We start from the raw sequence: 26,933 nt of genomic DNA, 5'->3' as shown, positions 1-26,933 counted from the left end.
CTTGATGACAGCAATGGTTTTACATTATGTTGATCTCACTTCAGGGGTCCCCTACTCATCCCACATGATGAAAATCCAACTTTACCCAACAACATTCTGCACCCTGAAATCAACCCCCAGTCTTACTCCTACCACCACAGTCCCCCATCCCAGAATAGACTCCCACCATCCACCTCTTCCCCTCCATCTGAGCCCCACAGCTCCAACCTTGTCTTGCCTTGGAGCCCTACACACAGTACATTCAGGATGATCACTGAGAAGGCAGGCACACAGTTGGTAGCACTTGCTAAATGAGCTCTACAGGCTGTATTAGGCCAGAAAGCCCTGATAGACAGTTCATTTCAGGGCTCTGAACAGACATCCTGCTTTGACACCAGGGAAAGAGATAGAAGTTATGTTTTTTGCATGATGGACCCCTGAAAACACTCCACAGCCATGCCATGGCATATATGCATGGCTCCAGAGTACTTTTTAAGTGTCCAATCATGTGACAAATTAACCCTCATTAAATGAAGTATCAGATGAAGGTGTTCCACTTCAGAGCACCTTAGGGAATGTGGGTTAATTTGTGGCATGATTGGGGCTGGGCTGATGAAGTGGGGAGCAGGTAGATCAGAGCCATACTTAACCCTGTGTGACCTTGTCATGTCAGGAGTTTCAACTTAAGTGAAAGTGTATTGTGTGTGGGCTCAGGAAACATGACCCAGCACTATACATCAAATTCAGAGGTAATACCAGACCTATTTGATTTGTTGTTTATACCGACAGAAAATGCTCATGGTGAGTTTAGCCCTGGTTAATAGTTAATAGTTAATACATGACATATATGTATATCCATATAAGTGATATGTTATATCAGCAATACATAAAAACACAAATGTCATTTGTATAGGTAATGAATGAGTATTCATTAATTAATCAATTCATTAATGAATTCCTGCATTCATTACTGTCTGCATGCAAAGAATGGAGTCAGACTGATCTCTTCAAATTCACTGATTTACAGCAGTAAATGGTTTGGCCCATTGTTTTAAGAGTAATACAGGTAAGTAAACTACAGCATGCAGTTCATAAACAGTATTTCTTCAAGCATTATCAGATTTCCACATTAATACCCACATGCATTTTAGGATTAGGAAAACTCCAAAATCAAAATAATTTATATCACAAATTTCCTTTAGGAAGTAAAATCCTCTCAAGCAACTTATTTTTTAATGTGATTTTACACTTCTCTCTCTCTCTCTCTCTCTTACACATACACACACACACACAAAGTATGCACACTTCATGTGGGCTGGGGTGTGTGTGTGTGTGTGTGTGTGTGTATCATATGTAGATACATACAAGATCTCCAGATGTGCTATTTATCTAGTTTACTTAGCTGTTTCTTCTGTAAAGCCAAGAGAAATATTAATCATTTCATCTACTGTTAAGGGGATGGTCTTCTTCTCATATTGCAGAAAGGGGCTGGAAAGTTAAGAGAAGCCAAAGTTTTTCCTATTTAAGGCCAAAGCACTGGAATGCCTGTGGCTGAGTTCTGTACAGGGCCCGGGTGCTGAAAGGGCAGGGAACAATCGATGGTGCTATTTTGAACTGATTTTTCTTTCCCCCACATTTTTATTATTGCACATAGAGTCTCATGTCTAATATTTAGACATGATGAGCTTTGTGCAAAATATAGTTTTGCTCATTCTTGCCATTTTTCAGCCCTCAGTTATTTTGGCACAACAAGATGGTGAGTAATTCACACTTCTTACATTTTTATATATATTTATATGTATTTATGTTCATTGGTCATCTTAATAACCTGTAAGAAATGAGACTTTTCAAATCCCCCCAGAAAATATTTCCATCACTGATTCCTCATTGCCAAAGAGTTAATGTTTTAGCTGAATACTGTAGTTCTGTGTTTTATTAATCCAGAGGTTTATAATTGTAAAATATGCTTCGCTTTTTTCTGCATTTAAACAGACTGAACAATATTCCTTACTTATGTTGCTGTGGTTCTTGTTTGTACTTGCTTTCGCTACCACAGGCACTGGAAAGTTTTTCAAACTATTTCTTTTAACTCTTGGAATAACCTCTTAACATCGTAGCTCTGTGCATTCTGGAAGTCATTTGTCACAAGTCATCAGTTTCTACTTTCAGCTATTTTTTGAATTGTTACTCTGTACCACATAATACATGTTCCTTTGGCATCACAGGAAGATGTTTTAAAGACTTTGGGGAGTGGGGGACTTAAAAGTTCCTGTCAGGATTGCTGAATTCATTTTTTTTCCTAAGACAAATCAAAAAAATATGTGTAAGCCTGGTAAGTTTCTCCTTTTGCTTTTTGACATAAAGCAGAATGATGAATGGATATACTCATATAAAATCTTTTCAGTTATACATTTTCAGGTTGTTTTAAGTCCTTACAGTATCAGGTAATAACTGGTGGGAGGGTGTGTATGAGAGAGAGGGAGAGAGAGAGCGACAGAGAGAGGTGAATCTGGACTGTAGTGAAAAATCAGTCTACACTTACTTACTCTTTACTCTAAAATGAGTTTATCATGATTAGGATTATGATTAAGTTAAACAGCTGCAATTCTTGAAAGACATTTGATACTTTTTGGATCTGCACCATTTCTGCTTTCTGGTGATTCTAATGAAAACCTTTCATGTCTTACTCTTAAAAAGTGATGTCATCTTTTGTGTGTCTTCTAAATATGAAAGAAACATGATGCATTATTCATGCACTAAACAAATGAATTACTTTATGATTAGAGAGATAATTGGTAATAGCATACATTGTACTGCATTTAGACATGGTCAATCCCTTTTTAAGTGGAAAAAATGCAAAACCTGTCTGGAAAAGCATACCTAGAAAGCAACCTCTGCATCTGGGTTTACTAATTTTCCAACAGGAGGTTTTATTAGTAGAGCAGCTGGAGCAGAGTGAGTGTTTCATTCTGAGCAAGTCAAGAATAATACTCTGTAACAAAGAAGCACTTAAAATGAATTCTAAATGCCAAATACCTAATGAAAATTGAGGGAAGTTAATCTTTCTAAATGCCATTCAAAACTGTTAATTTCAAATGATTCTTTTGCCTTTTCAGGTTATATTTTTACTGCTGTTTTAAGTCTCTTTTTTCAGCATATAGATTAAACAGCTCTCTGAAAATGGAACATTGCAAAAGCCAAAAATATGTATATAATGGGTTACAGCAGCAAAGCAAATTCATATGTTTTTCACCATGCACAATGGAGGACCTCTCCACTGATCACAGTGAAAAATACCCCCAGTTTGAGACCCTCATCACTTAATAAAATCTCTTGTGCAGCATTCCATGATAAACCTTCTCCCCTTAGTTGGTTGTGTCCCGTTTTGACTCAAATAACCCAGCATTAGGCAAAGAGAAAGAAGCATGCCAAGAAATGTGAAGGAACAGCCTTAACAGCGTATTTCTTTGCCACATTCACGTCTCATGGTATGGCAGCATTTCCATACTGGGCTAACTTCCATGAGGATAGAGAGCTATGGTTACTTGGAAGATAATAGTAAAACACAAGATAATTTATTTGTAAATGGAGATGAAATTGAATATCCTTTTTGGTTTCCTAGAATATCTCCTGTTGTCCTCTTCCTGGAATGTTCTCTTCCACAACTTTTTTAAAAAAGTTTTGTCTTCTGAAAGAGTAGCTTTTTTTGCTTTTTTCCCCCTCATCATAATGGACATGCTCAAAAAAGCCTAATAATAAAAATAGAATTCAAATACTTAAATAGTAATATTGCTGATGCACATATAATGTAGTGATGAGCTGCACTAAAATGTCCGGGTTTGAAAAGAAAAATTCCAGACATGCTGAAGTGCCCATTTTTCAAAAAATATGATGTGATTTGTAAATCATACAATGTAAGGAAATACAACATTTTCCTTGCAAAATATTGCTACAAATAACCTTGCCATGTTGTTAAGGAAGCTACTTAGTGAACAGTACGCTTAGAAAAGTCAGATGTAGTTCTGAGTTCTGCGTTTCTTTGTTTTCTTGTTTCCAGGAATGGAAGTTAAAAATCAGTTTAAGAAAGAATCTCCCCTTTTTTGGCTCATGGCTATTGTAGAAATTTGAAATTTTCCCTCAGTAGCACTAATAGAGTTTTGAAAATGTCCTAGCAATTTAGTAGGGTTCTTTAATCTTGTAAAAATGATTCAGCTTGATATGGGTTAAGCCTAGTTTTTCTGGCCTGTGGTGTCATAACAAAGCGCCACCTGGTGGCTGGCAACTCTTTTTTATACATGACAAATGAAGATTCAGATTCAAGAAATTAATATTTAATGCTCATTTGTGTTACATTATTGAGTCAGTGATTTGGGAGCTATTAAGTTAGTCAAGGCACTGTTCTTCCAGCTTCCTCACATTTAGTAACACTAAAGTATTAGGTCCCTAAAATATTAGAAAACAAAGTGCTGAATTCTGTCCAATCTTGCATAGAGTTACCATAATGTTGAAAAAATATGCAAAAAAAATGTAAGACTAAAACTTATTCCTGAGCATACAGTTCCTCTGATCAGGTATATACATGTTTCTAGAAGCATGTGAGATTTTAGAAATAAGCCGTAAATTGCACATCACTAAAAGAATTGTTCACACATTTCAAAGTATTTGAAATAAAGAGAGCTATAGTTTTGGGTGTTTTACTCTCCTGAAAGCTCTGCCTCAAGCTATCATTATTTACCAACAGCTTTCATGGATGAAGTTCACTTTTAAACAAAAAAACTTTCTTGTAAATGAGGAAGTACCACATACATGGTGCAGAGCAAATGGCTGTCTCTAGCATAGGATCTCACGGAAAACTCTAGTAAAAGACTACTCCAAATATATTGGTTTACACCCATTTGAAGGCTGCCTTATTTTCAAATGTACTAAAGGAATTTTCATGTAAATAGGAAGTAGGGTCAAGAACTACGCACAATTCTGCTGCACTTCTAGTTGACTCTACAAGGTAAATTACTATCAGTCCTCTGCATAGTTTGTTAGACTGATTTCAAACTATATGTTACCCGCCTGTTATCTATCTATGAAATGAATGTACTCATTATTTCTCACAAGCTTCCTGACACCCATCCATGATGAATATAAGGATATTTTGGAGACCTAAGACCTAGGATTTTTTTTTCTTTTTTACACCGTAAATAATAAGTAATTCCACTGAGGTCATCAGAACATCACTATGTGATAGCAGAACGCAACACTAAATCTTTGCATAGCAATAACTTAATGCTTACATTATCATATAAATCCACCTTTTTCATGACGTTAGTGCAGGGGTGGGCAATTATTTGGGCTAAGGGGCCACTTCGGGAGTTTAGGTGAGCTGTTGTGGGCCAAGTCAGCACTCTCCACTCCCACCATGGTAGGCAAGGTCAGCAACCCCCATCCCGCCCAGCCTACAACAGCTCACAAAAATTCTGTATGTGCCTCTACCCTAGGTCCCAGCCATGTGCTGTTACCTACTTATGATCCTGGCCTGGGCCTCAGGGTTTCCATGGGGGCTGGCTTGGGACCCCCACAGGCAGAGCAAGCCCTGCTAGGAGGATGAGATGGGGCTACAGGTGGGTGGAGAACAGTGTCTGGGAGCAGGAAGGGCAAGTGGGACTGGGGCCAGGGCTGGGATCATGGTATGGCTGCAGCATGGGGCTGGGGCCCAGGACAGAGCCATGATCTGCTCCCTACATGCCCCTACCCATGGAACTGGCACCCATCGCAGGAATGTATGAGCAGCAAATCATGGCTCTGCCCCAGGTCCCAGGCCCCAGGCCCCAGTTCCACACTGCTACCACCCTGCATTCCCAGCCCTGGTCCCAGCCCTGACTCTCCATCCTGCTCCTGGATGCCACTCCCTGCCCACCCACAGCCCCACCCCATCCTCCTACCCAAGCATTCCCTGGCCCGGTGTGTCCCAGGCTGATCTTCATAAAGACCCCACTTGCTCCCCTGCCTGCTTGCCCACCCACTCACTCAGTCTGGTGCCCCCAGCAGTGGGTGAAGGGTGGACAGGATGGGGTGTCCAGGCAGCAGGACCAGGTCGGACAGCAGTGGCACCACTGGCAGTGTCAGATGGAAGGAACTGCTGCCACTTGGGCTGCCAGAAACCAGAGTCCAGCCTCCATAACACCCCAACCCCACTGCAGGCTGGATCCCTTTGTTTGCCCACCCTGCTTTAGTGTGTCTACATGCAACAATATGATATGTGTGCATTCTTTAGTTATCTAAATTAGCTCAGAGCAAGCGAACACCTGAGATAAGAGGCAGTGTCTTTGTTGTATAGATTTCTCTGATCCATTTATATTTATCAGATTGCCATTATTTAAGATAAAGACAGAGATGGATTGATTATAGTCCTGAGTATCATCAATGTATGGCCATGGATATTAGTAGCTAACTGAGTGTTCACATATGACAGGTCTACTATCCAAAGAAAATGTTCTAAAATGACTGGGTTTGTACCACATCCATCATTCACTGAACAAGAAGAGACTCACCCAGTCTAACAAAAAAAGGAGTGGGGAAATAAGAATAAGAGCAAGATGGATCAGAAATCATGCTTGTATTCAGCTGAGCAAATGGAAGAAAAAGCATTTTTGTAAGAAAGTTATTCCAAGGACTTCCTGGAATAATAAAAGAATTCTGTAGAGAGAAGGCAGCAATATTGTATATTTTACCAAAACAATCTTAGGCCATCCATTATCCATTTCCTACTCTTCACCCTATTTTGGAACCACTGTCTAATAAAATGCCTCAACACCTTTCCTTAACACATTCTCAAATGCACTCAGATCTTAAACAATTATGAATGCAGAAACTGGCATCATGATGTTCTACACAGGCAGCTGAGTGGAATACTTGGCAGTGTACATCTGGCTTATGTTGCTTCACCCTGTGTTTGCTATCAAATTTTGCAATGACATTGTTAAAAGTGAACATATGAAATTAAAAACTCAGCAGAGTGTGCACCACAAGCAAGACTGTGTTTTGGAAAAACTATGCATGACTGTCTAAATTAAAGCCTGTAGAATATTTCCTCCCTTGCCCCCATGACTAATCAGGTGTATATGTTTTCCTGGAAATGTGACAGATTTCATAAACACACATTCCCAAGAGACCTTATCCTTGTGAAAATGAGAGCATTAGCTCTCTCTTTCCTAATTTCCCATGCTTGTTTTTCATTTGAGACCAAAGTGAAGCAGACTTTTTAAAAGGGTGGGTGGGGGATGGCTGAAAACATCCACTGCTTTATTACAAAGGGAAGAGACAGAGGTAAATGGTGCTTCCCCTAGCCCTGATGGCAGTGCTTTAGTCAAAGCCAGTACATTTGTTCTCCTAGCAGAGTTACAAATTACAAACAGACACCCTGTCTCTTTCCAGCTGTTGGCTGCATTTGGGGACTTGAATTAGACAGGTAAAAATTAGACTCTGTCTCTTGCAAAATGTTAGTTGTAGCCAGCCTTAGCAACACTTGGCTATTAGTTATAATTAATTTGTTTGGTGGTGGTGACAGAAGAGCTAGAATTAGTATGTTTTTTGTAGATTCTAGTCCTATATTGGCATGGACATTAACTTGGACATATATGGGCATTAGCTTTGGATGTAGACATCTTGATAATCTGGAGAATATGATATGCATTACTAATGGACAACAGTGCAACCTGTAACTACTGCTAGCTATTACTAACATGCATCTCTATCCTGCCTTCTGTAGAGTAACGTGGTTAACATGGGAGTTAGGTGCACATAAGAACCTCCTAGACCTTAAATGCTGGAAGCTGCAAGGAGGAGAGGAATAGGGGAAAAACCCTGGTCATAACCTGCTCACTCTGCCTTTCAACATCCACGCTCTGTCAGTGTGTGACTCAGCATACTGGGCAAGATGGACCTATGGTCTGACCCAATAAATGGAGTTCTTATGTTCTTATATAGCTACCTCTCTACTACTGCCATATAGTGTGTCATATTTAGTTCTTCCCAATTCTGTCTGTAACAGATTATTTGGATTTAGGAGAAATCTGTCAAGAGAAGGAAGAGGTGCAGGCTACCACTTATAGGATTCAACAGTATGGCATCTTTCCATGGCAGTATGAAAATAATGTTAACTTTGGATGTGCTCTTAGTGACCTTGGGTGTGCTTTTAGAGAAAATCAACTATTACAATAGCCACTGAAAATTTGCATTGTCCTCTAAATCAGTTTGTGCTAATGACTGTTCAAAACCTATTAGAATAAGAAACAGATCAGTGTTGTGTCCATTAACTCCTTCTGATGTAATTGTGTGCATGCGTATGCATCTGTGATGGTGAAACACAGATAAGGATATGAGGAAAACAAACAATAAAGGGAATATGATGTTGGTCATTAGTTTGTTGAGGAACTTAAGGTAGTTGTAGAAATAATATGTGATATGAAAAAATAAATCCTCCCTTGGTGATTTCCAGTTTTAAGAAGCTGGAATAAATTGTCAGCGAACGTGTTATCTAGGCTTATTGCCTGCATTTGCTGTCCTAGTCCTAGTTTGTTAAATTATACATTACTGTCAGGTGGTAACCTGGTTCTAACTAAAAGGACTATCAAACATCATACAAAGGCTCTATAAATATTTATAATCAGATACACATTTCTAATGATACAATATTTGAAATAAAAACAGATTTAAACTCAAATTTGATAATATTAAAATACTTCAATATTGGGTGGCAATATTTTTCTCTTTGACAGATACTATTTTTTATGTTGCATATTAAGGAGAAATAATTTCTGTACTTCCTAGTTTTGATCTTTGACAGATATCTTAATGTATCCCACCGTAGTTAAGTTTTAATTACATTTTTTAACCTTGAAGCAGTCTCAATAATAATATAACTATGTATCATAATTTCCAGATATCAGAAGTAATAATTATATGTCCTGTATTTAACATTTGTCATGACCTAATATGATTTGTGCAATTTGGTGCCTAGACTAAATTCTGAAAGGAGAGAAAGATACCCAATAAAAACTTCAGAATTAGCTTCCTTGAGGTTAAGGATGATTTTTTTTTAAATATTTCATTCAGTAAGTAGCATAATCCCCTTCATTGCCCAGAATGAATGGAACCTAATAGGGGAATAGAGTGGGAAAATTTCTGTCTTTCTGATATTACCTTCATTCTCAAAATCTATTGAGAAAGGTATTTACTCTTAAGTAAGACAGAAGACAGGGCAGGGTGGCACTTCAGAGTAACTGCCTCAGAGGCATAAGCTTTCATAAGCAACAGAGTCGAATTAAGTAGATAATCACATGTGAAAGTTTATGCCTCTCTGAACCAGTTGTCCCTAAAAAAAACTATAAAAAAAATCAGTTGCTGATTCAATTTGGGGGAGATTCAGCTCAATTTGGCGGTTGAATCTCCAAATCCAAATCGAACCAGGAGACCCATTAATCTCTCCAAATTGAATTAGAATCCTCCAATTCGATTTGGAGAGATTTGACAATTCAGCCATAGACACAGCTTTATATATTTTTTCTAAGTACCTCAAGGTACCCAGCATGGCTCATGAACACTGTGATGGTGGGGTGGAGCATCCCACAGGAGTGTGTGACGGGGTTCCCTGCATGCTTGACAGTGGACCTGGAAGTGGACCAGAAGTACACTGGGTCCACTTCCAGGTCCACTCTGGGTCCGCCGCAGAGCAGGGAGGGGACCCCTCCCCCACCCCCCAGTTCAGCGACTGGTGCCTCCTGGATCTGGGGGGAGCACCCAGGGTCCTTGACGGCTGATCGCCGAGCCGGAGGGGTGCAGGGGGTCCACCCCCTGTGCTCCCATGGGATGCTCCATCCACCCCACCATCTCAGCATTCATGAGCCATGCCTGGTACCTCAAAGTATGTACAAAAAACATATAAGGCTTTGGCCAAATTGCTGATTCTCCAAATCAGAATAAAATCTTCAGATTCAGATTCACCTGAATTGAATCAGGACAGTGATCCAAATCAGCAAATTGAATCACTGTCTCCTGAATCAGGTCGAATCCTAATCCAAATCAAATATTGCCCACTCTGCACAATGTTTAGGGGTGAGGTCACGATTGCACCTGTCTTGTTTATTCCATTATGCTATTATAAAAATGGTTCCCAGAGAATAACCTTTGCACTGAATAGCTTTAGCTGATGGTTGACTCGGACAACCACTGAAGCCAGAATATACACTGGAATAGTCCTTAAACTCTACCAGGGGCTAAGCAGAGCCCTAGACACCTTGAGATCACAAGGAACTTAATGGTGGCTTAAAGTTAGCTTTGATCTTCTTCCCTACATTCTTGCAATAATTGCAGGACAGGAGCAACAGTAAACTGATTCTCATATTAATTTTGTATTGATACTTGCTTCCCAAAATAGTGCAGCTTATTGGCTCAAATGTTGATAAATGTATCTTATAGTTATTACTTTTCCTCAAAATAAATTGTTTCATAGAAACAGCTTTCTCCATTTCATAAATCATCTCCTTTGGAAGAATCCATCCCTTTAAACACTGTTTTTTTCTTTAATATGAATCCTGCTGCTTTTGAGTTTCCAGAGTTGCCTGTTTCATGTCAAAATGACAATGGAAAACATGATATAACCCCTCAAACAACATCATTTGTTAACTTCAGTTAAACTAAACTTCAGCCACTGGGACTTCTGGCTGTGTTCAGTGAAAATGCAACAGAAGAGATTCCTTTCAGATTAGCTAAGAAACCACTTCCATTTTCCATGATTTACATCAAGCTAGGCAGTTTCAAAAATGAAGTATCAGAGCAGGAATGAAAGTGATATGCCTTTTAAGAATGTCTGAATTTTTTTTCTCTTGCTGTGTTTCACACAAGTTCTTTGTGAAGAGATGCTGGCGAGGGAACTGAAATCAGAGAGAAAGCCTTATACAACCCAAGAAGACAGCTTTAAAGTAGTGGTATATATTTTGAGGTTTAATGCAGTCTGCTACTTAGAAAGCCTAGACCTTTAGTTGTGGCCAAGGAGCACACAGCCCAGCTCCAAAAGGGGAGATGTAAGTTATAGCTGGAAAGCTTGAGTAGGCTGTGTGTTAGAATAGTCCCCACATACAAATTTATAACAAGACCGAGTTGCCCCAAAAGTGGGGCTTTAAGAGACCAATGCTGAAACCAGAGATAAATGCTGGGAAGGTGGCCCTACATACTGCTGGCCTCCCTCATTATCAGTAACTGGAGAGAAGCATAGGAGTTTCTGCACTATGGCTGTGTCTACATGAGATGCTGACTGTGCAGTAGCCCAATACTAAAGTGCAATTGCATTGCCTGGGAAAAACTGTGTTGTGACACTAATGGGCAGTAATATTAGACTACTGCACAGTAAGCAAACTAAAAAGGCGTTCATCGGCTTACTACTGTCAGTGTTTCACATAGCCCCTGCCTGTGTCACCTGAGGATTGCCTTATCCCATGGAATAGTGGTTCTTCCATGGTAAATTATATTCACTGTAGGTCCAGTGTCCTCCAGCAGTGTGGTATAATATAGTATCACAGGGAAGAATCCAGGCCTGGAGTTCAGTACCAAAGATTAATGGCTGAATTTTGCCAAAGTCATATTCCAGAGTCATGTACCTTTTAGAGCACCTAAAAGAACTAAGCCTTCATCTTCCCTCCTTGGCTATAACTTGTTCCCACTGAAATTGGTGCCTGAAGTCTCAGTAGCCCATTAGTGCCCTTTAGGCCCTTTTATCTCAAACATCAATTGTTTATTCTCTCTGTTTTGTTTTTGTTTTCATTTTTGTTTTTTTCACTGGGGGAAGTCTCATGGTTACTTTTTTGTACAACTGCAACAGCAAAATTACATCTCTGCTTACACAAAAACATGACAGAAACTCTTGTTCACTTCTACACAACTAATGGAAAATATGGGGGAGGGGAGAATTCATTGTGACTTTGATGTTCAGTGTGACTGTTACACTGAACATCAAAATCACAAGAATTACACTCCCCCACACACAAATTTTCCATTAGCTATGTACAAATGAAGCCAAGCTTTTTGAAAATCACACATGCTAAGCTTCTTTAGAAAGTATTTTCTCTTACTATTTTTTCTATCTTGGCATGTTTTCTTCCACTCTGTAAAGAGTCACAATGAGGCAATGCCAGTTTTATGGAACAACGTATTGGAGGCAAATAGCAAAGCTGTGTAGTGAAAATACACTACATGCTCAGAAATCTGTAGAAATCTAGTGGCTTGAATGTTGTCAGAGTGGCCCTCTGTGTTATCCCTCTTTTTAATGTGAGCTGAATAATATCTAGAAAGGAATTGAAGTTCAGAATCACCTTGTCACCTAAGATTTGCTTAAAAAGTGATGATGAGATTTGTTCCCTTGGAAAAATCTTCTTTTAACAGACTTCCACATGCCCAGATTCTTGAATTCATATTTTTCTAATGTCTGTAGCTGCAAGGGGATTGAGCTCAACAGAATTGCTTGTGCCAACTTTGGATGTGAGAACTTAAGTAGCAACCAGTTTTCTGCATTGTGATATCTAGCACTAAGATAGTTAGGAAAAAGGATTTTTTTTTCTAGTTAGGAAAAAGGAATAGTAAACCTAAGAATCAATGGTTATACACAGCGCTGCAAAGTTATATTTAACAGATGGTCCAAACATTTGTAAATGTCTTTGCCAACCATGATAAAACAGCTGCAATGGTTACTTCGGTGATTTTATAATTTTGACATTAATTATCTTGAAATCAAAACAGATTGTATAGCGAGATACTTAATTTCCAATAAAAAGTATCAGACAGCTCAAGAAACACTATAAACACTGTCATGCATATCCAATTAAAAGGCCAAAATGGGTATAGTTGAGAGAACACAAATTGCTTTGCAGATGAGAGTTAAGATGATGCAGGACAGCATTTTTGTTGACCTGTTCAATTTCTTAAGATTTACTTAAGAATTACTTATAGATACTTACAATTTATTTGCAGTTACAGATATAATTCTCTTTTTCAATTATTGTGCCAGATCATTTGAATATAAAGTACAATCATTACATTTTCCAGTAAAATACAACTCAGGCAATCTCTTTGAATTCAATGAAATTATACAGACAATTGTTAGTGTAGACTCAGATCTCCTGCTGCTTTATTTATCTCTAATGTAACTTGCCTAGGTCAGTGAAGCTATACTACAGCTGAATCTGTATCTGAAAACATAAATGGAGTTTCCACATATACTGCACTGAATTGGAATAGTTCCTGTATGTTCCAGTACCTTGAGAAAAGCACTGAATCAATCTGGGTTCTTCCAAGGTATAATATTGAAATAGATCAATTGTTTCCTCTTCTTCAGCTAGGGAAAAAAATCCATGCTTAATTTCCAATTTCACTTGCCTGATAGAAATTGATTAATTAAGTCCAGCAAGGCCAATAAATAGAAAATGTTCTGCAACCGTTCTTTGCACAGGTCCAGGTTTGAACTTCTAGGTCCTGTCCAGATGAGCATGTCTGTGCAGTGTGTGGTGCTGCAGACACATCTGCAGCACCACACCATGTGTTCAGATGGTTTTTTTACCCTCAGGAAAAAAAAAGCAGAGCTGTGCACACACAGGCATTGCTCACAATACAAAAGAGGAGCCGGGCTGCTGGGAGCCCCACTGCAGCTGCCAGCCAGGCTCTGTGCAACAGAATAGCTGTGGCTACAGCCCCAAGAGGCCCCCAGGACCCCAGGTAAGGCTTCTGGGGGCAGCACAGTGCTGGCTTCAGCCTGCCCTACTGACCGCAGGGTAACTTGCCGCATGCCAAAGCATGCACAGGACAGGCATTCCCTGCCAACAAGTAGCGGCAGCACAAGGTACGCAGCTGCTACTTGTCCCCAAAGAACCAAACATCACCACATGTGCACATGGCCCTAAAGTGAAATTTTTAGGCCCTGTCCTATAAGTAGCTTAGCATATATTGAATTCTGTTGTAACTGAAAATGCTTAGCAGTTCGACTGAGATATGGCCCAACTATTAGCAATATGGCAAACCAAAAGGTTCAATGTTTGATTCCATTTAGAACAGCAACCCAGAATTTGAACACAGATCTGAAATTTCTCTGAATTGCCAAACTGATCTGGAAATCCCTCTTGTATGCACACACAAATGAACACACAGTTCTTCCTGCTCTTGATTAGGCGGAAAACATTTCAAGAACACACTTGTATTACGGCCAATCTTTTTTGCAGTCCAAACTAGAAACTAAAGATCCAAAGATGTTTATTAAATAGATTTAGATACAAAGAAAAGACATATGTTATTAAATAGATTTTAAAACTGATACTTTTTAGAACCTCCAGAAAATAGGTATGTTGAATGAAGATACTTTCTAGCAGAGGTAAACCTTCCTGCCCATCTTTAGAAAGAATTTATACCAGCCTAATATATGCTTTTCAAAGATTATTTGTTGAGTCTGTTTTTTGTGGGCGAGGGGAAGGAGAATTAACTACTCTGTACGTGCAGGCAGTTCAATGCATGGCTAGGATTCACAAATTAGTTGAATAAATGTTTTAGAAAACGATCCATAAAATCAGCTGCAGTCCTTTCAGAGCTTAGATTTTTGTGCCAATTTCAATTTGTTTTAGAGTTCTTAGAGCGTTCGGGCCCAACCCTATGTACCATTTGGCAACAGTGACTCTAAGTGGAAGGACTACGCTGAAATCAAGTTATTGCAAAGTAAGGAGAATTTGTTTCAATATTATGACTGAGTGACCACATATAACTTGATATCAGCTCGTTCCTTATATTTAGAGTCACTGACACAAACAGTGGTTTAACAAAACTGTTATTCTGTGGAAATATGGAGAAAGGGAAAATCTCATAGAGTATGTGCAGATGTTCACTGCACCCAGTCTACAATCACGTGGCTTACTTTAAGCCACATGATTGTAACTTAAGAATGGCTTTTGCACATTTGTTAGAGGGGCGGAGGGGAAAGGGAGGTGGTGGGCCTAGGAGTGGGTTTTGGTGAGATTAGGAGGGGCTGCCAGGTCTCAACAGGTGGGATTGGTGGGTCTGCAGGAGCAGGGAAGTTAGGAGAATAGAAATAGGCTGTCCAGGGGCAGGGCATGGAGGTAGGAAAAGTGGAGCCTGGGTGTGGGGTGGAGGAGGGGTGGTGAGCAGGGGTAGAGTCAGGGACTGGAACGGGGACTGTGGCAAGCTGCACTCTGCAACTGGGCAGAGGTTCAGTAGATTGGGCTAACCTACTGCTGATCTAACTTAGTTTGGCTCTACAAGTAAACTAATTTAGGTAGGGCCAGGCATTTTTACCTGATTTAACCTTCTTAAACATCTGCACAGATTGGCACTTAGACTGAATCGACCTAACCCTAGTTAGGTTGTTGTAAACGTAATGTTTTCATGTACCCATGGATGTTTATAAGTAATAAAGCATTGCCTACATGATAGAAAGTTAACATACTGAATTAGGATAAAACTCTTGTTTCATTATGCTGGTTGATCTCATGTTTCTGATAGCATTCATTTAATGTATTGATCCTTTAAGATTTCAAGGATTTTCAACTCCCACTGAAGTAAGCAGAAGCTGAGGCATGCATGATCTGATCCAAAACCCAATGAAAGCAATGGGAAGACTCCTTTTGACTCTTAGATTTGGATTAGAACCTGTATTCATAGCTTTCTATTAAAGAATAATGTGCAAGGATTATTGAGGATAATGTTATTGAATAATATCACAGGGATATTTGAAGTGTGTGCTTGTGATTAGACCTTTTTCTGTACAGGCAGCAAGATATAAGCTTTTGATTTATAGGACCACGTAAGAACATATAAGCTTCTAATTTACAGGACCAAATACATTCAAAGATGATTTTGAAGACAAATTCTCTGACAGAAACCCTTCACTTTGCTTGATAAAGAAGATTTACAGTTGTAACAGAAAATATCAAAAAGTAACAAAAATGCTAATATCCTATGATTAGGATGTATGCATTTTAAATTTTACTGAATGGCAAACTGATGTGATTTTTAAAATTTTGGAACTTATCACTTACAAGCAGAGAAAAAAAGTGATGATAGCTTAAATGACAAAAACTTGTCTAGATTCAGGGTCTGAATCTTCTGTCAAGTAATAGCAAAGACAGCCCGGGTGGACCTCCACCAAAGGAGAACTTTGGATGTCATTTATGTCTCCACTTTCCGTGGTCCTAAAATGAGCGCATTGTAAGCATCTCTTCACAACAGCGCAATTCTTCCCAAATGCATTATGGAGTAGCAACATTATTCATTAGCATTCACTTGTACAACTTCTCCCAAACTGAGGCATCAGGGGGTTAAATCAGGATTGCCATGACAACAGGTATAAATAGGTTCATTCTGGAAGAAGAGCACAGAAAGTAATAGGACATTACTAGCATTCAGTCCAAAAGTCATTTTTAGTTGCCCTAAGAGCCTCTTTCTTATTTTATATATACGCGTACTTACAGCATCAAGGCTTCTTACCATGCCATAGCAACAACACCTTTACTTCCATGCCAGTGAATAGAGAGAGGTAGTTAGCCATGTTAGCCTGAAGTCAGGCAGGACAGGGTGGCACTTTAGAAACTAACTTATTCAGAGACATTTGGCATTTTGATTCTTTGAACTAGTCTCTAAGGTGTAGTCCTGACTGTCTTCCTCTCCAATGAGATAAGGCCATTTTCTAGCATTCCTAGTCTATGCAGTGTTTTCTTACCTACATAAACTAGTCAAGATAACTAACAAACTGAACTAAAACCAAAGTCAGAACTGGAAATGTTGCCTTGAAAATAATTATGACATAAACAAAGTATTATTACTTCGGATGTGGGTATTACCTTGGATGTGGGAAAAATAGGCAGGCCCAGATGGACTCTTTAGTCATCGTGCAGATGTTTTCCTGATGTAATTATCTTTACTAAGTGGGAGAGCTATAAGAAAAATACAAATGATTTGCCCAGTTCTGCAAGTCTTTCAGGCTAAGCTGTCTATAGGACTAAAAATAATATGTGATAAGAGTTGTTTATAACTAGTATTTTTTCCATTTCCTTCCATATTGCACCACCTACAGATTAAGTTTTTACTAGGTTCCATATTGGGTTGAATCCCCTTAGAGTGGTACATATCTAGTTTTTGCAGTTTTACATAGCTTTACTTGCCCCATGTTTTGGGCCTCTCCATTCTCTGCTCTAAACTTCTTTAAATGATCTATTACAGGGCTTTCTTTTAATATTACAAACATTACAGTAAGTACTGTACATCCTACAGATTTCAAAGGTATGCTAGCCAGGTAGAAGCTAACTTTAAAATAAAACAGTAAGCTCTCCTGCTACTTACCTATACTGGAACAGATATTAAATTAGTTTATTTTGCTGATAGTTAAGAATTCCTGTGTCATTTTTGAAACCCTGTATAATTTTACAAGGTATATTTTGAGTATACCAACATTTTGTAGTTAAGTATTTTATAATATTGATTGATTGATTAATGCTCACACAAGGACATGACTTATTTGGGAAAATATTGTCCTTAATAAATGGGAATGTGGAAGCTCAAAGAAATTAAGAGAGAAATTTTCAGAGGCCTTGAATAGACATTGGGATTCAATGGAAGGAATACGCCTTTGAAAATCCCACCCTAACTGTGTTACCTAAGGAAAAATAGGCAGTTTATGACAAAACCAGGAAGCAAATGCATAGCTCCTAATTCCTGATCCTGTGCTTTTAAATATTTTCTCTTTAGCATGACCCATGCATTTTTGAGAAATGTAATTACATTTAAGACTATGCCTCTAAGTCTACTTTTCTTTTTTCTTTTTCTTTTGAAAAAATATATGATTTCAAACATTTCTTCTTTTCTACATGCAACTCTGATTATAAATCCAAGAATGCATAAAATGTTTAAAACATTTCCTCTATTCAGCACTTATCTAATTGAACAAAATTTAAAACAGTGCAAAGTATTTTGGCTCAACAAGTCCCTGAGCTCATTCTGAGTGCGTGTTTGTTTCCATTATGGATCTTAGGATGGAATGAGCATGTTTGCTTTTCTTATAAACATCATCATCATAACTGTTAGAGAGTCCACACCATTTGCTTCAAGGTAGACATTTTGGTTTTCTTCCTTTTTGTCCAGTAAACAGAAAGGAATGCTGTTGCAGAAACACAGATGATTTAAGTTGCTAGTGTTCCCATAAAAATATTCCAGTGTATAGAGGAGCTTCAACATTTCTCCCCAGATTAAACCACTTCTTTCCTGTCTACCTTATCTACATTTTAATCAGCACTGTATTGTATAGATAAAGTACGGTACATAAATAGGCTTGGCAGAATTCCATTTTTAATATTTTTACAATTTCAATGTCTAAAACAGTATTTATTTTTAAGCATTTAAAAGTTCAGGATTTCACAAAATTAGGGGTGTGGGGGCAGATAATTTAGAAACAACAGTATGCTGTTAAAAGCTTTATAAAATCACGTTAAACCATATAAAAGTAAATATCCATAAATCAAGGAAACATATCTGCTTTAAATCACTCTGTTCATTCATCAGGAAAGAGCTGGGTGGGCAGGGACCAGATGAGGAGGGCAGCAGCACCCTAGAGCGCTGAGAGCACAGGGAGAGGAAACCGCCACCCAGCGCAGGGCAGGAAGCAGCTCCTCACTCCCTGTGGCTCCTCAGGGGGTGAGCCCTACCTGGTGGGCATCAGCAGAGGGGTGGCCCAGCCCTTTGATGGACATGGCCTTCTGCCCCTCTGGGCAGCATGGGGCAGGGGACAAACTCCCACCAAGCCTGGCCTGGCCCCTGCAAAATCGGCCCTGCAGGGGCCAAACTCCTGATGGACCCCAGTTGCACAGGAGCGAGACTTGATAGGAGTTTGACACCCAATCACTAGGTGGGACCTGGGCAGAGCTAGTGGCCAGCGGCACCAGACACCCAGCTGCCAACAGCCCTGCCCCTCCAACGCCCACTCCCAGGACAGTCCTGCCAGCACAGACCCCAGTTGCTGCGGCAACAACCTGGGCTACTGCCAGAGGAGCAGTGCATGAGTTGCGCAGCTGGAGCTCCCTCCACCCTGCTTGCAGTGGCTGCCGTGTGTGTGTGTGTGTGTGTGCGCGCGCGCGCGCATGCACGTGTGCTCATGGCACCCCCTGGCCCAGATTTCCTTACCCCCTTAAATATATATATATATTTAAGTACCTGTTCTATACATTTTTATGATTACCAACTGAAATATTTTTCCATCAGTTTATGCATGACAGGTGAAATCTATATTTATTGATGTTTAGTGATAAAAATTGAATCCTGACAAGCCAGTACATAATATAAAAGACATTTAAAAGACATATAAAAACACATGTGAATTAGCTATTTTATGTAGCATATAGGTCTAGGTTTTGGGCCTCAACTAAGTCAGAGATGAGAAAGCATAGACTAATGCAAAAACTAGAGATTGTGTTTTATATAAAGACCATGATTTTAGAGAATAAGTTTGGGAGGTTGATTTTCTCTGCCATTTATCTATAGCTAACTGACTGAAATGATGTTTCATGTCATATCCATATCCATCTTCCCTAAGATTTGACCGGATATGGTTTCTTCTGACACTTACTAGAGTTGTTCTGTGTGTCAGCCAGATACAGCCTTTTATGAGCAACATGAAGTATTTCATTTCAGTAATGCCTGGCTGTTCTACCTGCCTATTCCTGCTAACCTGCTGACTAAATGAGAAGTCTGGGCTATGAGTCAGAAACAATATATGACAGGACAACCTTTCATAGAACAAGTCTTCAGAAATCTTACTTAATGCAAATTTAGAATCTTTATGATCTGATCTGTTCAGAAATGTTGCATGAAAACTCTAAAAGCATGCAACATTTCAAACAGAAAGCTATTTATATTCTGTAAAATGTCTTGCAGATGTTCAAGGATTTACTTATTTACACAATTGCTGACAAGCCATTACAGTAAGTCTCAAAGAACTGTGGTTTTATATAACCACAGTAACTAATGCTTTGAGACTTAGGATTGGGCTTGGCATTGGCATAGGTCAAAGCTATTCGTTTTTTGATATTTCATAAAATCTTAGTTTAATATAGAAGATTAGAAAATACCAAAAAAGCTGATTACAGTAAATATTTGACTAGCTTGGCCACAAGTATAAAACTAAACAAATCAGCCTTTTTTCTACCCTTATTTTTGTTACATATCATTTGCCAACATTTTAGCACGAAACAGCTTTCCAGGGTATGTTGGATCCATCTTTTAATCGTTAGGTGCAATTTACAATGCATTATGTCATAACATGATGACATGCAGATCTACATCTGAGCACAGAGGGGGTGTCTTGAACAGACTAAAGCATCCCAGATGTAAGTTTCCTCTGGAAAACCTATTTAATACTTTCATTCTGCAGAAGCTGCCAAGATTTGCACTGCAGCTCTTTTAGTGTATTTCTTAACTGATTTTACAAAACCCAGAAAGTTAGAAACAAATATGAAAGTCATTATAACCAGATGCCTATGTATTCTACACTTCTTTCTGTTAAATAATGCCATCTACTGTAAAATAAAAGAATGACAGTGTTACAAGGCTGCCTATGGAACTATCCTGTTCCCTCTTGGAGCTGTGCCATTAACCTCAATGAGCACAGGTTCAGACTTCTGAGGAAAAAATGAGAAAATAAATTTATACAATAACATTTTACTGTGAAAATATGAATCTTTGACATTAATTTCCTAGTGAATAATAAAGTGATATTCTTGAGCAATTGTAATTAAGTAAAAGCTGAGGCTTGCAAAAAATAGGCAGTGATATTTGAAGTTGAAAATTTGAACATTAAACAAGTCAGCAAACTTTTTCAAATCTGTTTCAAACTGCTTTAAACTGTATTTTTATATATGTGAGTGTTTGCATGCCGATGCTTAGGTGAGGCTATATATATGTACATGTACTCCATCTGCAGGATATAGCTGTAACTTGCATATAATGTTTTTTTAATAATTCTGTGTCATTAATACTAGCATTTTGCAAGTGACTGATACACAGGTGCTGATGCCACTTGAAAAAAGTAACAATGTTATGAAGAGGAACAACTGAGGGGGTTACCTATAAAAAATAATTTTAGAATCATTATTCTTTAATTTCCCATATCCAAAATAGGAGAACAAGAGTGCCCTCATTCAGAAAATGTCTCCAATGAGCTCAGTATTAAACTTTGTAATCCTTGAAGTAGCATATAGTATCTTGACAGCTGATCTGTGCATCACAATGTGAATTGACAATTCGGACGGTATAACGACCGGAGGGTGGTATCATGTCTCTTAGTCTCTTAGAACTCCCATTAGGGATTCAGAGTTTAATTTCTGCTGATGTTCTTCAACTTTACTATCTTCAGACATGTCTCTCAAATTTAATTACCAGGATCGTTGCAAAAGATACTTGAACATAATACATGAATTCCTTTGTTTAAAATGTTGAATGAATATCCAAAAAACTTTTTTCTAATGCTTATATACTTCAAAATATAAACTAATTCACAGCTTTTTTTCCCCATGTAATCTTAATGTTATGTTAAGATCTAGCCCATATGGTCTGTGCCTGATATGCTTCCAGAATATATTTTGAAAACACTTGAGACTCTCTATTAACTCAAGATGTTGGTAACCAAAGTTAAGGTTAGAAAGCCTGTGAATGATGTTAGCAGATTTAAATGCTAGACATCTCATTTTTAATTAAGTTCATTATTTTTCTCCATATACATTTCATCCCCAGAACAAAATAAATGATTCACTGTAGTATGGGAAACACGTGTGCTAAGGATGATACACCTAATACCTTGGATACATACTGCTCTTTATCAGCCCTACAGAGCCATCTTGGAGATATTATAGATTCTCTGATTTGGCTCATCGGGTCTCAGTGTGAGGCCACTGAAGTCAGAAGATTTGAGTGTGTTCTGAATCAGCCCCAAAGGCTGTCCACTGGTGTCAATAGATGTATAGCAGGCAAATACAGCACATAATTTCTTGTTCATATAGTAGATCATTAAATCTCATTTTAGACACTTTCATTTCTCAAAAATCCATTTGGGGCATGGCTGAATGATATACTGATGTTTGCTGAACATGTTACATGTGATTTTATTTCTTTTCCAGTCATTCTAGGATCATGTACTCATCTTGGGCAAGTATATGCTGACAGGGATGTATGGAAACCAGAACCATGCCAGATTTGTGTATGTGATTCAGGAAACGTTCTTTGCGATGACATCATCTGTGATGATCAGGAATTAGATTGTGTCAACCCAGAAATTCCATTTGGAGAATGTTGTCCAGTTTGTCCAACAGCACCAACATCAGAAAAACCTGTAAGCACAAACTCTTTTCTTTGGAACAGCTCCTTAACTTTGATCCATATTTCGCACAGTCGGTATTCTACCATATCTTGATTCAGTTTGTCAACCATTAACACATAGTAAGCATTAACTATAGGCAAAACATGTCAGATAAGATAAATACCAGCCTGAACCACCATTAAACTTTAAAGCAAAACCTTTACTCGGGTTCAGTAAATTTCTTAACTTTTAACCAGTATTATTTTTTAAGTATCTCTGTTCTTGATTCTATCAGAACAAGATATGATAAAATGATACTTTTCAAAAGGTACTTTTGCCAGATAAGCTAACCAATCTAAAAGCAAAAATCCCGTAAGTACGTTTTTTCTCATGAGAATGTCAGCCAATTTTACATACATCAAAGGTTTTGATAAACTTTGGGGAAGCAGCAAAAACATCGGATCTCTCTTATCAGCACAGCTTCAAATTCTGGACTGTAACTTCCCCCAAAGTTCAGAATTGATAGATTTCAGAGTTTCTGTTCAAGAGCATTCAAACAACATTTACCCAGATATCCTGATCCAGATCATAAAGCAAGTTATAATGTTTTCAAACTGTGGTAAAGCTCACATACTAGATTGTGATTCATGATATTTGTCATGAATCAAGCAAACAAAACTTCTTCATCTTATGAGAATCAATCAACAGTGGGCACATCTACATGAGATTCTTACTATGCATTAGCCTAATAACACTGTGCAGTAGCGTGGCAGTTACAAACCAAGGTAAAAGCCTACTGCTCAGTATTTTTAAGCTAATGTGCAGTAAGTGTCACCAAAAAAGTGTTCTAGCGCTAGTGCACAGTAATTCTAGTTACCGTGCATTTAGTTAGTACTTTTTTAAGCAAGTACTAAACTAAATGCACAGAATCTAAGATGCATTATTGAACATGTAGATACACCCAGTAAGTACTGATTGTTAAAAGATAGAAACAACTGCACATTAAGAAAACCTGTCTGAAGTAATCCTTCCTTATAGAGCTGAATAAATTCTTTGGACAAAATTATATTCTCACTCCAATTTTACCTCATTGTAGAATACCTCTATTTTCTTACAGTAGTTATTTCTGATTTACTGAAATGAAAGGTGAACCAGATCTTGCATAATTAGTTTATTATTATCACACACTTAGATGTCAGCTATATGTAAAAGGAGGTACAAATGTCTAAAAGATGTGTCTGTTTAGCCCAAAAAGTGAGGTGAATTAGCCCAAACTGAGCTCCTTTCTGCTGCAGCTAAATGGCTTCTAATCCCCTTAAAGCAAACTCAGGCATGCTTACACAGTGTTTATACCATGCTGCATACCCATACCCAAAGATTACCTAAAGATGCAGGAATACATTTTGTCCTGACTTACATTCTATACAATTTCATTAAAATAATGGTATTTGCACAAGGTTATGGTGCTTTTTGCCATCATTTCATGGGAATTACTTTCTCCTGAGATTTTCATTGTTTCTAGGTTTGGGCTGAATTAAAGGTCTGAAGAATTATCTTTCTTAGAGAATTACAGAGGTGTGTTTCAAGCACTAATTGTGCACATGTGTTGTGTATGTGTGCACATGTGAAAAAGAGAGAAAGAGCATACTTCCCTCTAGTCACTGGTTCCAGCATTTTCACACCTTCCTCCTTCCTCACAGATAAGTCATTTCTTAGCTCTAGCAGTAAAGGCTTGTGTTTGGATGCTGATGCCCTCAGGGGCTGTGCCCCACTTGATCAACTCCTGGCCATGGTGGGTAGATAATAGGCTCTTCTACGAACTCTTACTTCACTGTATAAGACTGGCCAGTTCAATGGGAGGTGGAATATTGTGGATCAGGATATGGGAAATGCCATAGAATCATAAAAGATAGGGTTGGAAGGAGCCTCAGAAGATCATCTAGTCCAACCCCCTGCTCAAAGCAGGACCATCCCCAACTAGATTGTTCCAGACAGGGCTTTGCTGAGTGGGACTTAAAAACCTCCAAGGATGGAGATTTCTCCACCTCTCTAGGTAACTTATTCCAGTGCTTCACCACTCTCCTAGTGAGAGAGTTTTTTCCTAATATCCAAACTAAACTTTTCTTGTTGGAACTTTAGACCATTGCTTCTTGTTATGTCATCTGCCACCACTGAGAACAGTCTAGCTCTATCTTCTTTGGATAGTTAAAGGCTGCTATCAAATCCCCACTCAGTTTTCTCTTCTAACTAAGCCCAGTTCTCTCAGCACTCCTCGTAAATCATATGCCCCTGCCTCCTAACCATTTTAAATGTTCTCCACTGGACTCTCTCCAATTTGTCCATATTCTTTCTGCATTGGGGGACACAAAACTGGACATAGTACTCCAGATGTAGCCTCACCAGTGCTGGATACAGGGGAAGAATTGCTTCCCTTGATCTGCTGGCAATGTTCCTACTAATGCAGCACAGTATGCTGTTAGCCTTCTTGGCAACAAGGGCACACTGTTGACTCATATCCAATTATTGTCCACTGTAACCACCACATCCTTTTCTGCAGAGCTGCTGCTTAGCCATTTGGTCCCAAGCCTGTAGCATTACATGTGATTCTTCTATCCTAAATGCAGGACTTTGTACTTGTCCTTACTGAACCTCATGAGACTTCTTTTGGCCCAATCCTCCAATTTTTCTAGGTTACTCTGATCCTAGCCCTACCCTACAGCATATCTACTAGTACCCCCAGCTTGGTGTCATCCATGAACTTGCAGAGGGTTCAGTCCATCCCATCTTCCAGATTGTTAATAAAGATATTGAACAAAACCAGCCCCAGGACCAACCTGAAGGAACCACTGAAGAAAACTGGTCACGCTCAAAGGATCAAAATTCAACACTGGAAGATCCTGAGGGTCACTTATAATTTAATTATGGTTTGAAAATTAAACTTATAAATCAATTCACAACAGCATTTTTGTCCTAACGAAATTCTGAAGATTTTTATCTTGGCTATTGATATATGCAATAATAGATTAGGGAAGAAATAAGAAAAGTATTCCCTTTGGATTCTCTTAATGAAAGCATATAACATACAATTTTGAGCCATTGCATCCAGTGGCAAAGCTCTCATTAACTTCAAAAGGTTCAAGTTTCATTTACAGTATTTGTCATACTTGGCTCATACTTGGCTACTGTCTGCCACACTGTAGGGTGCTCCATGGTAATACAACTGAAACACTTTTCGTTTGACAGTAGAAAAACAGATTGTTAAATGTTTATACGGAAGTAAAAGATAATGTTTGATAAAATTATGTTTCCATTGTTGGAGCACTTTTTCTACTTTTGATTATTATATACACTGTTTTTTTTCATGTGCACTTAATTGTTATTTTTCTTTTTGTTTTTCTTGCAGCCTCCTCGTCCTAATGGTTATGGTCCTCAAGGCCCCAAGGGAGACCCTGTAAGTGCTGTCAAATTTTTCAAGGAAATTTCCAAAAAAATAAAATAAAATAAAGGCAAGATCTTGAAAGCATTAAGCAAGCTCATGTTGGTGTCTGCTAGGATAATTTAACCTCTTTGGCTATAATCCATTCAAAATGTAAAATCAAGATAATCCCATTAATCTAATTAAAGTTGGGAAAACAGAAGGGAAAGGAGTTTTTAGCTCATATTGTGCATAAACGTGTAGACTTTATGGTTCAGGGTTACAAACTGTAGCCATGTGGTCTAAGGACATAGGAATGTATGTCTAAGGACATAGGTTCTGCAGACACTTTCTCAGCCTGACAAAAGGTTGCAAAGAAGAATTTGTCCAGTGATTTGAGCTGGTCTAATAAAAGATATTGGATTTGCCCAAGATCCTTGTCTAGACTTTATGGTAAATTTTATTCATGTTGAAAATAATGTATATAGGCTGCTGTAGCACATTTGCATTTTATAGTGAACTATCAGCTTGTACGTTGATATTCAGTTATGTACATGAACCAAAACTACTTGCAATCAGATTCAAAAAAATACACTTTTTCTCCTAGTGTTTTGAACTGTATTCATTGTTAAAAGAGAAAGTTCTCTCTTATAATATATAGAAACTCACAATGTACTGAACTGTATAATATTACCAGCTCTTATTTCCATTGATTTCCCCAGGGGCATGACTTGCTCTATGGGGCCCCAGAGTCAAATATTTCACAGCAAGTACAAAAGTATAAATATCTTTCTATTTCAAACTTTCTAGGGTAGTCCTGGTATCCCTGGTAGACCTGGTTCACCTGGCTCCCCTGGAACGCCAGGCAGTCCCGGTCCTCCTGGCTCCCCTGGGATCTGTCAGTCATGTCCCCCTGCAGATGGAGGAGTAAGTTATCATTCTATTTAACTCTTTAAGTTGCACATAGCACTAATGGCAATATTGTCACTCGCTCAATATGCCTGTAATAGACAAAGAAAATGGAATAGATCCTCCCTTACTACATTGTAACCCCATGTGTGCTAATGCAAGAAAATGATCTCATCAGAGCTGATATGCCTGTTCCATCAGCTATATACTGCATAGATGGGTGGAAATGGTTAGGAAGTGGAAAATGGAGGGTTG

The 26,933-nt window shown here is 38.6% G+C and overlaps 1 protein-coding gene across 1 annotated transcript in view; it reads left to right on the top strand.

Moving 5' to 3' along the window:
• Nucleotides 1-1,522: 1,522 nt before the first annotated feature.
• The window catches only part of COL3A1 (collagen type III alpha 1 chain), a 79,814-nt gene continuing 54,403 nt past the window's right edge, over nt 1,523-26,933 (top strand). Inside the window, exons 1-4 of the mRNA XM_090045266.1 lie at nt 1,523-1,735; nt 22,176-22,387; nt 25,758-25,805; nt 26,580-26,696. Coding sequence (XP_089901392.1) covers nt 1,657-1,735; nt 22,176-22,387; nt 25,758-25,805; nt 26,580-26,696 — 456 coding nt within the window. The 5' untranslated portion in view covers nt 1,523-1,656. The remainder of the gene's footprint in view (nt 1,736-22,175; nt 22,388-25,757; nt 25,806-26,579; nt 26,697-26,933) is intronic.

The sequence above is a fragment of the Crocodylus siamensis genome, chromosome 4 (genome assembly GCF_052110815.1).
Source record: "Crocodylus siamensis isolate JL-2025a chromosome 4, ASM5211081v1, whole genome shotgun sequence".
NCBI lineage: Eukaryota > Metazoa > Chordata > Crocodylia > Crocodylidae > Crocodylus > Crocodylus siamensis.
This window is presented reverse-complemented; position numbering and strand designations above follow the sequence as displayed.